Raw genomic sequence first — 12999 nt, 5'->3', positions numbered from 1 at the left:
TCCTCGAGGGGCGCCCCTTTTGGATCCCGGAATGGGTTCTCCTCACGACAGATGCCAGTCTCCAGGGGGTTGGGGGGCTGTGACAGGCTCCTTGTCACTTCAGGGTCGTTGGTTGGCGGAGGAAGCGATTCTTCCCATCAACATCCTGGAACTGCGGGCAGTGTACAGAACGCTGCAGTCGTCCGGCACCGCTCTTCACGGAAGGGCCGTTCAGGTGCAGTCAGACAACGCCACCACGGGGGCGTGCATCAATCACCAGGGAGGGACTCGCAGTCGAGCTGTGATGTCGGAGGTGTCCCGCGTCCTGGCTTGGGCAGAACGCTATCTTCCAGCTCTCTCGGCAGTCTTCTTCCCGGGAGTCCTCAATTGGGAGGCAGACTTCCTCAGCCGTTACGACGTGCATCCCGGGGAATGGTCGCTTCATCCAGAGGTATTCCAACTACTCGTGGACAAGTGGGGGCTGATGGCGTCCCATCACAATCACAAGCTGCCCGTGTACAGGTCAAGGACAAGGGATCAGGTGCAAGTCTGATACATGTTCCCTCCGATATCTCTGCTGCCTCGGGTCCTGCGCAAGTTCAAGCAGGACGGAGGCACACTGATCTTGGTGGCCCCAGTGTGGCCCAGAAGGCCGTGGTACTCCGATCTGCGGAGCCTGTCCATCGACGCTCCGTACCTCCTACCTCAACGGCGGGACCTGTTGTCTCAGGGGCCCTGTCTTCACCCGGATCTGGGGTCGACTATCTTTGACGGCGTGGCTCTTGAGACAGCCGTCCTGAGGTCTCAGGGCTTTTCTAGCTCCGTTATTACCACCATGCTGAGGGCGCGCAAGCCTGCTTCCGCGAGGACCTACCACAGAGTGTGGCACACTTACTTTCAGTGGTGCGAGGCCAGAAAATATGATCCCCAGGTGTTCCGGGTTTCGCGTATTCTGGCTTTCCTTCAGTCGGCTTTGGATTCAGGATTACGTCTTTCTTCACTGAAGGTGCACATGTCTGCTCTGTTGGTGTGGTTCCAGCGCAGGATTGCTGCTATGCCGGACGTACACACCTTTTTCCAGGGTGTTTTAAGAATCCAGCCTCCCTTTGTGCCACCTGTGGCCCCGTGGGATTTGGTGGTGGTTCTTCGGGCCTTACAGGGTCCTCCTTTTGAGCCCTTGGAGTCAGTGGAGCTCAAGTGGCTAACTTTTAAGACTGTTTTCCTCTTGGCAATTGCTTCTGCCAGGAGGGTTTCGGATTTGGGGGCGCTTTCCTGTCGTCCCCCTTTTCTGGCTTTTCATCAGGACAGAGCGGTGCTTTGCACTCGTCCTGATTTCCTGCCTAAGGTGGTTTCCAGGTTCCACATTAATCAGGAAATTGTTGTACCAGCCTTTCAGTCGCCTGATCTTTCGGCTGGGGAGGCTTCCTTAGACGTTGTCCGTGCACTCCAGGTTTATGTGGACCGGACTAGTTCTGTGAGGAAGTCGGATTCTTTGTTTATCCTCTTTGGTTTTCACAAGAGGGGTTGGCCTGCCAACAAACAGACTCTGGCCCGTTGGCTTCGTTCTGTTATTATTGAGGCTTATATGCAGGAGGGTTTACCTGTTCCAGCCTCTGTTAAGGCTCATTCCACTCAGTCCGTGGGCCCTTCTTGGGCTGCTAGCTGTGGTGCCTCTGCTGTTCAGCTGTGTAAGGCGGCCACCTGGTCTTCCATTCAGACCTTTTTGAGGTTCTATGCGTTTGACACCTTTGCCTCTCAGGATGCATCCTTTGGGCGCCGGGTTCTATCAGCACAGGAGCGTCCCCGCCCTTAGTTGGACTGCTTTGGGAAATCCCCAGGGTCACCCTGTGGACCCCTATGGACCCTGAAGTAGAAAACAAGAGATATGGTAAGAACTTACCTTTGTTCTCTCTGTTTCTACGAAGTCCATAGGGTCCACAGGGCACCCGCCCTGACGCACCTCACTTCATATGGGCTCTGTGACTGGTCACCGGTTTTCCGTCTCCCATTTCTGTGAGTATGGTTCTTGTGTGTTCCAGTCTTCCTTCTCTCTGTTTCGTCTCCTCCTCCGGCCTTGGCTGCTTACCAACTGAGGTGCCTGTGGCTCGGGGGCGGGGTTTAGAGGAGAATGGACCCAAGTGCATCCTGGGAGCAGCTAAAAGCTTTAACTCCGTGGTGCCCAAGGATCCAGGATCCAGCTATACCCCAAGGTCACCCTGTGGACCCTATAGACTTCGTAGAAACAGAGATAACAAAGGTAAGTTCTTACCATATCTCTTGTTTATTTTAATTGGGTTTTAAGTGACTTTAAGCTTTGACCTGTAACCTACACACGTGAGCTGCAGCCATGTAACTTCTTATCCTCTATTTCAGTGACTACACTCCAGTCGCTGAATGAGAAACTACAACATCAACTGGAAGAGTCTCAGACATGTCTCCGGTCTCTACAGTGTAAAAATGAGGAGCATCTGAGAATTATCGACTTCCAAAAGGATGAAAATGGGAAGTTGACACAAATCATCCAAGAAAAGGAACAAGAAATACTTAAAATTAGGCAGCAGAATGACATAACCTATGCTAAAATGAAAACGGGTACGTTCCTGTTTTGTGTGGCGTTTGTTCATATTTAGGTCACAGCCCCCTTTTATATATGGTGCTACTCCCAACTCCTGGAATGCCCTCCCTCACCTATTTAGACTTTCATCCAAACTTTAAACATGCCTTTAAAACTTAGCTCTTAATTCAAACCTAATTCAAGCCTACCATCCCTCTTCCTGCTGTTCTCCTCTCCTTTCTTTGTGTCCACCTAAATCCCCTCTAGATTGTAATCTCTTTCCTATAGTCTCCTACATAGTTATGTAACTTCCGTTTATTGTGACAAGATCAGAGTAAGGGTGCTGCCTTCTAGGTAAATGGTTGCAATTGTCCTGCAGCAGCTAAGTAGTAGTACACCAGTTCAGGGCCTTGGCAGCTAGTTTTATTAGCAGCACTAAAATAAAGCAGAAAAGTAAATCCTGATCTTTCCGACTCAAACTAATCAAAATTATTCCCTCTCTGAGTGGTGGGACCTAACCTCCATCTCACAAAACAGAAGTACTTAGCAAGCACTTACAGTAATCACAGTCTCTCTCAACAGGCCCCTGACCTGTTTTTCAGGCAGTGAGTGACTGACAATAGAGACTGACACACTCTTTATCAGCCTCTTGCAGGTGGTCTGGTAATCAAGACTACTAATCAGCTTCTGTCTACCAGACGGAAGCTAAAAACCTGGGGCATATATATTTCCCCTTGACAACCTTTCCAAAGTTTTGGTTGCATATCACCCCCTTCTTTCTACTTCAGGGTCCATAGGGTATCCACAGGATACCTTGGGGTATAGGTGATGACGTCAGGCATCGGGCACCATAGAGTTAAGTTTTCAGCCTCCCAGGATGCACTAGGGTCCCCCTCCTATACCCCGCCCCCGAGCCAAGGCATCTCAGTTTCGTTTGGTGCCCGGCCGGAGTCTGATGCACCTGCTAGAAGGGGGGCTTAGAAGAGCCCCTGAAGTTTTCTTCATTGCAGCTGTGGCTGCACATCTGGAAGTACAGCATGGACAGTCAGTATTGACGTCCGTGCTGTCTTCCCTACACCCCCGCCGGTACCAGAACGCCGGTACTGATCAGCTAGGGGTGACCCCAGATGTTTTGGGCCATGGCCGGATCTAAGGGGGACAACAGGTAAGCAGCAGGGGTCCCGCGGTGGGACCCTGCTGAACATGGGCCAAAGTCCCCAGGCAGGGGGCTCCCTGGGGACTGGCTGCAGCGTGGAGCCAGGTATTAACCTGCGCTTCCACTACCCCCTGGGACAGCGGATTGCGGCAGAGCGGTAGCACTGCGGCGTCCCAGGGGTTAAATGCATGCCAGGGGAGCGCGCCTTCCCTGTCTCACAGCTGGCGCCTCCCCCGCTGCACACAGCACTCTCTGCACACGCTGACTGGCCCTGTGGCAGCGCTCCTCCCCCAGGCCAGCCTCCTCTATGCTCCTCGGTAGCCATCTTCAATAAACGCATGGTGAACGCTGCTGGAAGCCTAAGACGGAGGCATCGTGGTCTGGGTCCCCCCGCATACCTCTCCTCCGCTTGGTCAGGTCTGTGTATGCAGCGCTGTGTCCAACCAGACTCTGTGTCTGCGTAGTTGAGTATCAGCGCTGATAGTGCAGGATTTAATTTTCTGTGCATTGTATGTGACTGTGCTAGCGCTGCTGCCTGTACTTTTAATTTCTTACTGTCAGCCTTATCACTGTCCCTGTTCTTTCTGCTAAAGCCCGTGCGGTGCTTGCAGGGTGGTCTCTCGCTATACTAACAAGTATTGGTGAGAGGGGGTCACATACTTACCATCATGTCTGAGAGTGACTTTCCTCTCCAGCTTCTGTGTACTACGTGTAAAGTACCTATAGCGGAGGGGGAGGGTAGCGCGGAGGGGCTATGCCGGCAGTGTTATTTATTGGCGCGGCTAATTACTGTCACAGCACCGGTACAGGAGCCGCCCTGGGCTTGTTTCGCCAAAGCGCTTACAACCCTGGTGGGCCAGTTAGCTCCGCAGCCTGCGATCTCACAGATAGGATTGTCCCAGCAATCAGTGGTGTCGTCACCCATGCAGGGTTTCCCGAGGCAATTGATGGAACCCCAAAGTCTCCCTATTTCCCCTCCCCAGGTCTCTCAGGAGCCTGCTTGGGTTAATTCCCTGACTAGTTCTGTACAGCACTTGTCGGATGTGTTACAAGGGGAGTCTGTGTTGCGGCCAGTGGCGTCTCTGTCTGCTCCTTATGAGGATGACGATGTGACGTCTGATGATGGGGAGATTCTGGATCTTTCGGACCAGGAACCTCTCCATACTAAGGACGCTGACGCTAGGTCCAAGGTGTATATTCCTGGACCTATTCGGGCAGTCCGCACAGCTTTGGTGATTGAGGACGAAGATCCTCCGGTGTCCAAATCTAAATATGCCTTTTTGTAAGGATATTAAGGGTGACGCCACAGTGTTTCCTCTTTCGGGTCAGTTGGTGGACCATTTAGAGGAGGCGTGGAAACAGCCTGGCAAACGGTACCAGCCACAGAAGCGTTTGGCGGTGGCCTATCCTTTTGCGGATAATTATTTTTCTAAGTGGGAATCCCCTCCACAGGTGGATTCTCATGTGACACGCCTAGTTTGTAGTGCCACATTACCCATGCCCTCCATGTCTTCCCTGAAGGATGCTACGGACCGCAAGGTGGAGATCTGCCTAAAGTCCGTTTATTCCCTTGCGGGGGGGGGGGGGGGGCAGCTGGGCCGGCTCTGGCCATTTGTTGGGTTGCCAGAGCTATGGAGCGCTGGGCTGAAACTTTGGAGGCGTCTTTCGATTTCGGCTGAACAGACAGAGTTGATCGGCAATCTCCGGGATTCGGCCACTTATATCAACGAAGCGGCCTTGGATATCAGTACCCTGGCGTCTCGGATTTCTTCGGCAGCTGTAGCTGCTCGTCGCACCTCATGGTTGCGATCTTGGAAGGCGGACGCTGATTCCAAAAAGGGCTTGGAAGCGTTGCCTTTTAATGGAGAAGTTCTATTTGGTCTGGACCTGGACAAAATTGTAGCCACACTGGCGGCAGCCAAATCGGCATGTCTCCCGTCTGCTGCAGCTCCTTCCAGTTCAGGTATGTCGTCCTTTTCGGCCTTATAGGGCCCAGGGTAGGCCTAAAGCGCAGTCCTTTCCCCGACAGACTAGTCCCAAAAAATCGGCCAAGCCCCGGAAGCAAGCCTGGAGTACCAGACGTCCGGCCCCTAAGCCAGATGACAAGCCTGCGGCCTGACGGTCCGGGCCTCCCTTTGGGGGATCCCAAAGTGGGAGGCCGCCTGCTGCAGTTTGCCCGGTGTTGGTCGGTCACCACGACAGACACTTGGGTTCTCGAGGTGGTCTCCCTCGGGTATGCCCTCTCCTTCCGGCACAGACCCCCGGCTCGATTTTTCACCACAGGTCTACCATCAGACCGGAACAAGGCCACGGAGCTGCGGAAGGTCTTGCACACTATGCTCCAGGCTGGAGTTATAGTGCCTGTTCCATTCTCCCAGAGGGGCCAGGGTTTCTATTCCAATCTCTTTTTGGTGCAGAAATCCAATGGGTCGTATCGTCCGATTCTCAACCTCAAGGCTCTCAACAAGTCTTTGCGGGTGCCGAAGTTTCGGATGGAGACCCTACGGTCCATCATTCTGGCGCTGGAACCTGGGGACTACATGGTGTCATTGGACATACAAGACGCTTACCTGCATGTCCCTATTCTTTTGCGCCATCAACAGTTCCTCAGGTTTGCGATCCGCAGCGACCACTTTCAGTTTCGGGCGTTACCTTTTGGCCTGGCGACAGCACCACGTGTTTTCACCAAGGTGATGGCGGTCATGGCGGCTTCTCTGCGACTGCAGGGAGTCCGCATGTTGCCGTACTTGGACGACCTTCTGTTGGTGGCAGGAACTCCAGAGCTCCTTCTACGCCACTTGGACCTGACCATTGCGGTACTGCAACGGCACGGCTGGTTGATAAACTGGCAGAAGTCCACCTTGATCCCGTCTCAGCGGATTCTGCACCTCGGAGCCTTATTGGACTCTGGACAGCAAAGGATCTTTGTGACGGAGGAAAAGATCTCTGCCTTGCAGTTGAGGGTGCGCAGTTGTCTGCAGAGCCGCCGGGTGTCTCTGCACTCGGCGATGAGGTTACTGGGCTCCATGGTGTCGGTATTCGACATGGTGGAATATGCCCAGTTTCACTCCAGACCTCTGCAGCACCTGATCCTGTCCAAATGGAATGGACTGCCTCAGAGTCTAAAATCCCAGACGATGGTTCTCACTCCGGAGGTTCGCCTGTCCCTAGCCTGGTGGTTGCAGACGATCCATCTCAACAAGGGTCGTCCATTCTGGGTGGCGAATTGGGTCCTGTTGACAACGGACGCCAGTCTTCGGGGCTGGGGAGCAGTCTCGGGTCCACACTTGTTCCAGGGCAGGTGGACTCAGGGGGAAACAGAGCTTCCAATAAACATCTTGGAGCTCCGCGCGGTGTTCAATGCTCTCCAGCAGGCACATCGGGTTCTCCAAGGTCACCCAGTGCAGGTCCAGTCGGACAACGCTACCACCGTGGCCTACAGAAATCGGCAAGGAGGAACCCGAAGTCGGGCGGCTCTCGTAGAGGTGTCCCGAATCCATGGGATGGGCGGAGCGCAATCTCCCGGCCATATCAGCAGTATTCATCCCGGGAGTGCTAAACTGGGAGGCGGACTTTCTCAGTCGCCAGGACGTTCATCCGGGGGAATGGTCCCTGCACCCGGACGTTTTTCAACTGCTGGTGGACAGGTGGGGTCTTCCAGAGATCGACCTCATGGCGTCCCGGCACAACAACAAGTTGCCGGTGTACGGGTCTCGCACAAGAGACGAAAAGGCGTCTCTGGTGGATGCTCTCCGTCCGGTGGAGGTTCCGGTTCGCTTATCTGTTTCCTCCGTTTTCCCTTCTTCCTCGGGTAATCCGGAAATTCAAACAGGAAGGAGGGACGCTCCTGTTGATAGCTCCCGCATGGCCCAGATGGCACTGGTTCTCAGACCTTCAGGGTCTGTCCGTGGACAGTCCTCTGTGGTTGCCGCTACGACCGGACCTTCAGTCACAGGGTCCTTGTCTTCACCCGGACCTGACTCGGCTGTCTTTGACGGGATGGCTGTTGAGACGGCCATGTTAAGGTCCAGGGGGTTTTCCAGCTCTGTAGTGCGAACCATGCTAAGAGCTCGGAAACCGTCTTCCGCGAGAATATACCATCGTGTGTGGTATACGTTCTTCCAGTGGTGTCGACCAAGAGGTTATGCACCTCCGGAGTTTCGTCTGTCTAGAGTGCTAGAGTGCTAGCCTTCCTACAAGCGGGACTGGACCATGGGTTTCGCCTTGCTTCTTTGAAGGTGCAGGTTTCTGCCCTGTCTGTCTGGTTCCATCATAGGATTGCTACAATCCCTGATGTGCGCACCTTTATGCAAGGTGTTCTGCGAATTCAGCCGCCATTTGTTCCACCTGTGGCGCCTTGGGACTTGGCTGTGGTCCTGAAGGCTCTCCAGGGACCGCCGTTTGAACCACTGGGCTCAGTGGATCTTAAATGGCTAACAGCTAAGACTGTTTTCCTTCTGGCCATAGCTTCGGCCAGACGTGTTTCTAATTTAGGGGCTCTCTCTTGTAGACCCCCTTTCTTGATTTTTCATGGGAACAGGGCAGTGCTGCGCACTCATCCTGAATTGTTTCCCAAAGTTGTTTCCCGGTTTCATATTAACGAGGAAATCGTTGTGCCGGCTTTTAACTCACCTGGCCTTTCAGTGGGTGAGGCCACTTTGGATGTTGTGTGGGCCTTAAGGACTTATGTTGACCGCACTTCTTCGTTTAGGAAGTCGGACGCCTTATTTGTCCTATATGGCTTCCGTAAAAAGAGTTGGCCTGCTTCAAAGCAAACTTTGGCAGCTTGGATCCGTATGGCAATTTCAGAAGCTTATCTTCATGAAGGCCTGCCGGTTCCACCTTCTGTGAGGGCTCATTCCACTAGGTCTGTGGGTCCTTCGTGGGCAGCTCGACGTGGTGCCTCTGCAGTCCAGATCTGCAAGGCTGCTACGTGGTCCTCTGTCCATACCTTCGTGAGGTATTACAGGTTTGACACCTTCGCCTCTCAGGATGCTTCCTTCGGGCGGCGGATTCTCCTTTCAGCACAGGAGCGTCCCCACCCTTAAAGGATACTGCTTTGGGACTTCCCCAAGGTATCCTGTGGATACCCTATGGACCCTGAAGTAGAAAATATGAGATATGGTAAGAACTTACCTTTGTTATCTCTATTTCTACGAAGTCCATAGGGTTCCACAGGGCTCCCGCCCTGTCGCACCTGTGCTGCAGATGGGCTTTGCTCTGGTCACCGGTTTTTCCGTCTCCCTCTGGTGAGAATGTGATTCGTGTGTGTGTTTCCAGATCTTCTTTTTTTCTCTCTCTTCCTTCTCCTCCTCCGGCCTATGGCTTGGTACGTAACTGAGATGCCTTGGCTCGGGGGCGGGGTATAGGAGGGGGACCCTAGTGCATCCTGGGAGGCTGAAAACTTAACTCTATGGGGCCCGATGCCTGACGTCATCACCTATACTCCAAGGTATCCTGTGGAACCCTATGGACTTCGTAGAAATAGAGATAACAAAGGTAACTTCTTACCATATCTCATATTATTTTGGTCTGTGGCCCATAAGCAAAAAGACAGGACAAAGCATCTGGCTTTTTGGCCTCTGCTCTACTGAAAACCTGAAATGTTGCAATGCCTAGAACCATCTAATTATTCTCTCATTTTGTCTCTATATTCTCAGCCATTCACTTCAACGAAACTTGACCTGTAATCAATATACATTTTTGCCATAAAGGGTAGTACATTCAGTGTTTCTAATGCCCACTTAATTGCCAATGCTGCTTTTTCGACAGTGGTAGAATTTCTCTCATGTATACTCAATTTCCTACTTAAATGGATGATCTTTACCTCCTTTGCTTTAAGACACAGCACCTATCCCTACATCTGTTGCATTTGTCTACACAACAAATTTCAGGTGTCATCAATACTGGTTGAGTGCACGCTACCTTCAATGCATGAAAAGCCTTTTCTGCCTTAGGATTCCACTTAACTATAACTGACTGTTTACTCTTGGTAAGGTCAGTCAAAGGGGCAACAATGGTGGCAAAACTGGTTATAAATCTTCTAGAATACCCTGTAATTCCTAAGAAAGCTCACCTTATTTAGGTGTCATGGACAATTTTGTATTGCCTCAATTTTATTAAGTTGGAGCTTTATTAAACCTCTGCCTATGGTGTATCCAAGATACTTCACCTCTTCCATCCCTAAGCAACACTCTTTTTGGGTTGGCTGTCCATCCTGCATCACGGATGAAGTCCAACACTGCTTGTACCTGGGGCAAGTGAGACTTCCAATCAGGACTATAGATGACTACATCATCGAGATAAGCAGCAGCATACTGTATAATGGGGCCTTCGAATTTTATCCATCATCCTCTGAAAGGTGGGGGGACTATCTGTAATCAAAATGGCAACCTCTTGTATTGGAACAGACCCTCCGATGCAGTAAAAGCTCTTTTTTCTTTTGCCTTGTCTGTCAGTGGCACTTGCCAGTAACCTTTGGTTAAGTCTAGAGTGATTAAGTACTGTGCTGTTCCCAGCCTTTCAACAAGTTCATATACACAAGGCATTAGACATACTATTCAATTTACGGAAATCATTGCAAAAGCGTAGTGTCCCTTCTGATTTCGGGAAGAGTACAAAGGGGCTTGAGCACTCACTATATATGACTCTTGAATTATATCTAATTCTAACATTTGTTTGTTTTTATACATTGATTCCCAATGGGCTTCTGGAATTCTATAGGGCTTTAGGTTGAACTCAACCCCAGGGTCAGTGATTATGTAATGTCTAATAACTGTTGTTGGAAAATGCGTATAAAGAGGAATGTGAACAGGGGTGGCAGTGCTGTTCGTTTTCATTCTTTTTATTTTAAGATTTGCCAGATGTGCCAGCAAGGTTCCCGCCTCGTAATAGACTTTGAGAAAATATGAGCAGTTGTATTGGGTGTGTTTTTTGGGCCATGTTGCTGCTAATTGTCAACTTACCGCTGTACATATGCAATGTGATATTGCTTATGTGAATCGCACAATATCTTTCTTTGCTTAGGTAGCCTGTACTGCAGACCAACAGGCTGAGCCAAATAAACAAATGTGCAAAATCACTGTAGAGAGCAAACGGGTAGAGGCTCTGAGATTCTTGTAGCCTGCTGAACCCCTCAAAACATCAAGGAAAAACTGATGTACCCTATATACACGGGGATACTCAAAATTATGTTACTGCTGAAGTGAACATAGAAACAGTGTGGTCCTAGTGTAGTCACTGTGGGACTAGTTCCTTCTTTGATGTGTGATGCTATATTGGGAAGAGATTTTTCTCACTTCAGGAAGCTGTGGTAAACCCAATTTATTACAGAAGTAAATGACCCAGACCAATTTGATAATGTTGCCGATAAAGTGGCAGTGGGAATGTTCCCAGAGTCTGAAATGTTCCCTTTTCCAAGCATAATTGGGGAGTCAGAAAACAACGATACCTTCTGCTGCTAGCTGGGTCTCCAGAGGTACTTCACCACCATCTACAGCTTACAATCTAAGTGCTGCAGACTCAAGTTTGGCTTATCAACTGGAAGAAGTCCTCCTTGACTCCCTTCCAGAGGATGCTCCATCTCGGGGCACTGTTGGACTCTCAACAGCAGAGGATCTTCCTGACCAAGGACAAGATCTCTATTTTACAGACGCGAGTACGCAGATGCCTGCACAGTCGCCGAGTGTCGATTCGCTCGGCAATGCAGTTGCTGGGCTCCGTGGTTTTGACATGGTAGAGTATGCCCAGTTTCGTTCCCAGCCTCTGCAGACATTGATCCTCTCCAGGTGGGATGGATCTTCACATCGGATAAGGATACAAACAATGGTGCTCTCTCCCCTGTAGAGGTTCCACAATCATCCACGGGGTTCTTGTCTTTTGATTTGCTGTATGGGATACACCCATGGGGATTGCTTGATATTGCAAAAGAGACATGGGATGGGTAACCCTGCCTTATTAAACTGTTATGGAGCATGTTTCTTAGATGCAGGAAAGAATAGCTGCAGTGGTGCAGACAGTGTGAGAGCACTTGGAACAGGACCAACAGGCACAACAAAGGTGCGTCTGTCTCTGACTTGGTAGTTTCCGATGGGTTACTTCACCAAGGGGCGCCCCTTTTGGATTCCGGACTGGGTCCTCCAGACGACGGACCCTTGTCTCCGGGGTTGGGGCGCAGTGACAGGTCCACACTTTCAGGGAAGGTGGACTGCAGAGGAGTCTGCCCTATCAATAAACATATTGTAACTTCGGGCGGTCTTCATGGCTCTACAGCAAGCCATACTCATACTTCACAGAAAGCCCGTGCAGGTTCAGTCAGACAACGCCACTACGGTGGCTTACATCAACCTTCAAGGAGGAACTGGAAGTCAGGCAGCTCTGACAGAGGTGTCGCGCATTCAGAAATGGGCGGAAGGCAATCTTCCTGCCATATCAGCAGTGTTCATACCAGGAGTACTCAACTGGGAAGCGGACTTACAGGGTGTGGCATACCTACTTTGAATGGTGTCGTCCCAGAGGTTACAACCCCCAGGTGTTTCGGATATCCAGAGTTTTTGCTTTCCTGCAGGTAGGTTTGGACCTTGCTTCACTGAAGGTGCATGTCTCTTCCCTTTCAGTGTGTTGTGTGTTTCCAGCGAAGGATTGCTCCTCTTCCTGATATCCGCACTTTCCTACAGGAGGTCCTTCACATTCAACCTCCCTTTGTCCCTCCTGTGGCTCCTTGGGATTTGGCTGTGGTACTTAGGGCTCTCCAGGGCCATCCATTTGAACCCCAGGGCTCAGTGGACCTCAAATGGCTTACGACTAAGACTGCGTTTCTTCTGGCTATTGCTTCTGCCAGAAGAGTGTCTCATTTGGGGGCTCTCTCCATTTCTGATTTTTCACCAGGACAGGGCGGTGCTTCGGACTCGCCCTGGGTTTCTTCCTAAGGTAGTGTCTAGTTTCCACATTAATGAGGAAATTATAGTACCGGCCTTTAACTCTCCAGACCTCTCGGCAGGTGAGGCCTCATTGGATGTGGTACGTGCTCTCAGGATATATGTGGACCGTACCAGTTCCCTTCGGAAGTCTGACTCATTGTTTGTCCTCTATGGATTCCACAAGAAGGGTTGGCGAGCCAATAAGCAAACTTTGCCTAGGTGAATTTGTATGACAATCTCTGAGGCTTACACTCATGAGGGCCTTCCTGTGCCGCCCTCTGTTAATGCTCATTCTACTAGGTCTGTGGGTACTTCGTTGGCAGCTCCCCGTGGAGCCTCGGCTGTTCAGCTTTGTAAGGCGGCCACGTGGTCCTCTGTCCATACCTTTTGTG

The 12999-nt window shown here is 51.1% G+C and overlaps 1 protein-coding gene across 4 annotated transcripts in view; it reads left to right on the top strand.

Moving 5' to 3' along the window:
- The window catches only part of CCDC14 (coiled-coil domain containing 14), an 85386-nt gene that overhangs the window by 34781 nt on the left and 37606 nt on the right, over window positions 1-12999 (top strand). For all 4 annotated transcript variants that reach the window (XM_088460729.1, XM_088460726.1, XM_088460727.1 and 1 more), the window contains one exon: window positions 2353-2571. In XM_088460729.1, coding sequence (XP_088316855.1) covers window positions 2353-2571 — 219 coding nt within the window. The remainder of the gene's footprint in view (window positions 1-2352; window positions 2572-12999) is intronic.

Source organism: Taudactylus pleione, unplaced genomic scaffold, assembly GCF_031769625.1.
Source record: "Taudactylus pleione unplaced genomic scaffold, aTauple2 ptg000977l, whole genome shotgun sequence".
Lineage (NCBI taxonomy): Eukaryota > Metazoa > Chordata > Amphibia > Anura > Myobatrachidae > Taudactylus > Taudactylus pleione.
The sequence above is the reverse complement of the archived record's forward strand: the minus strand, read 5'-3'. Positions and strand labels throughout refer to the sequence as shown.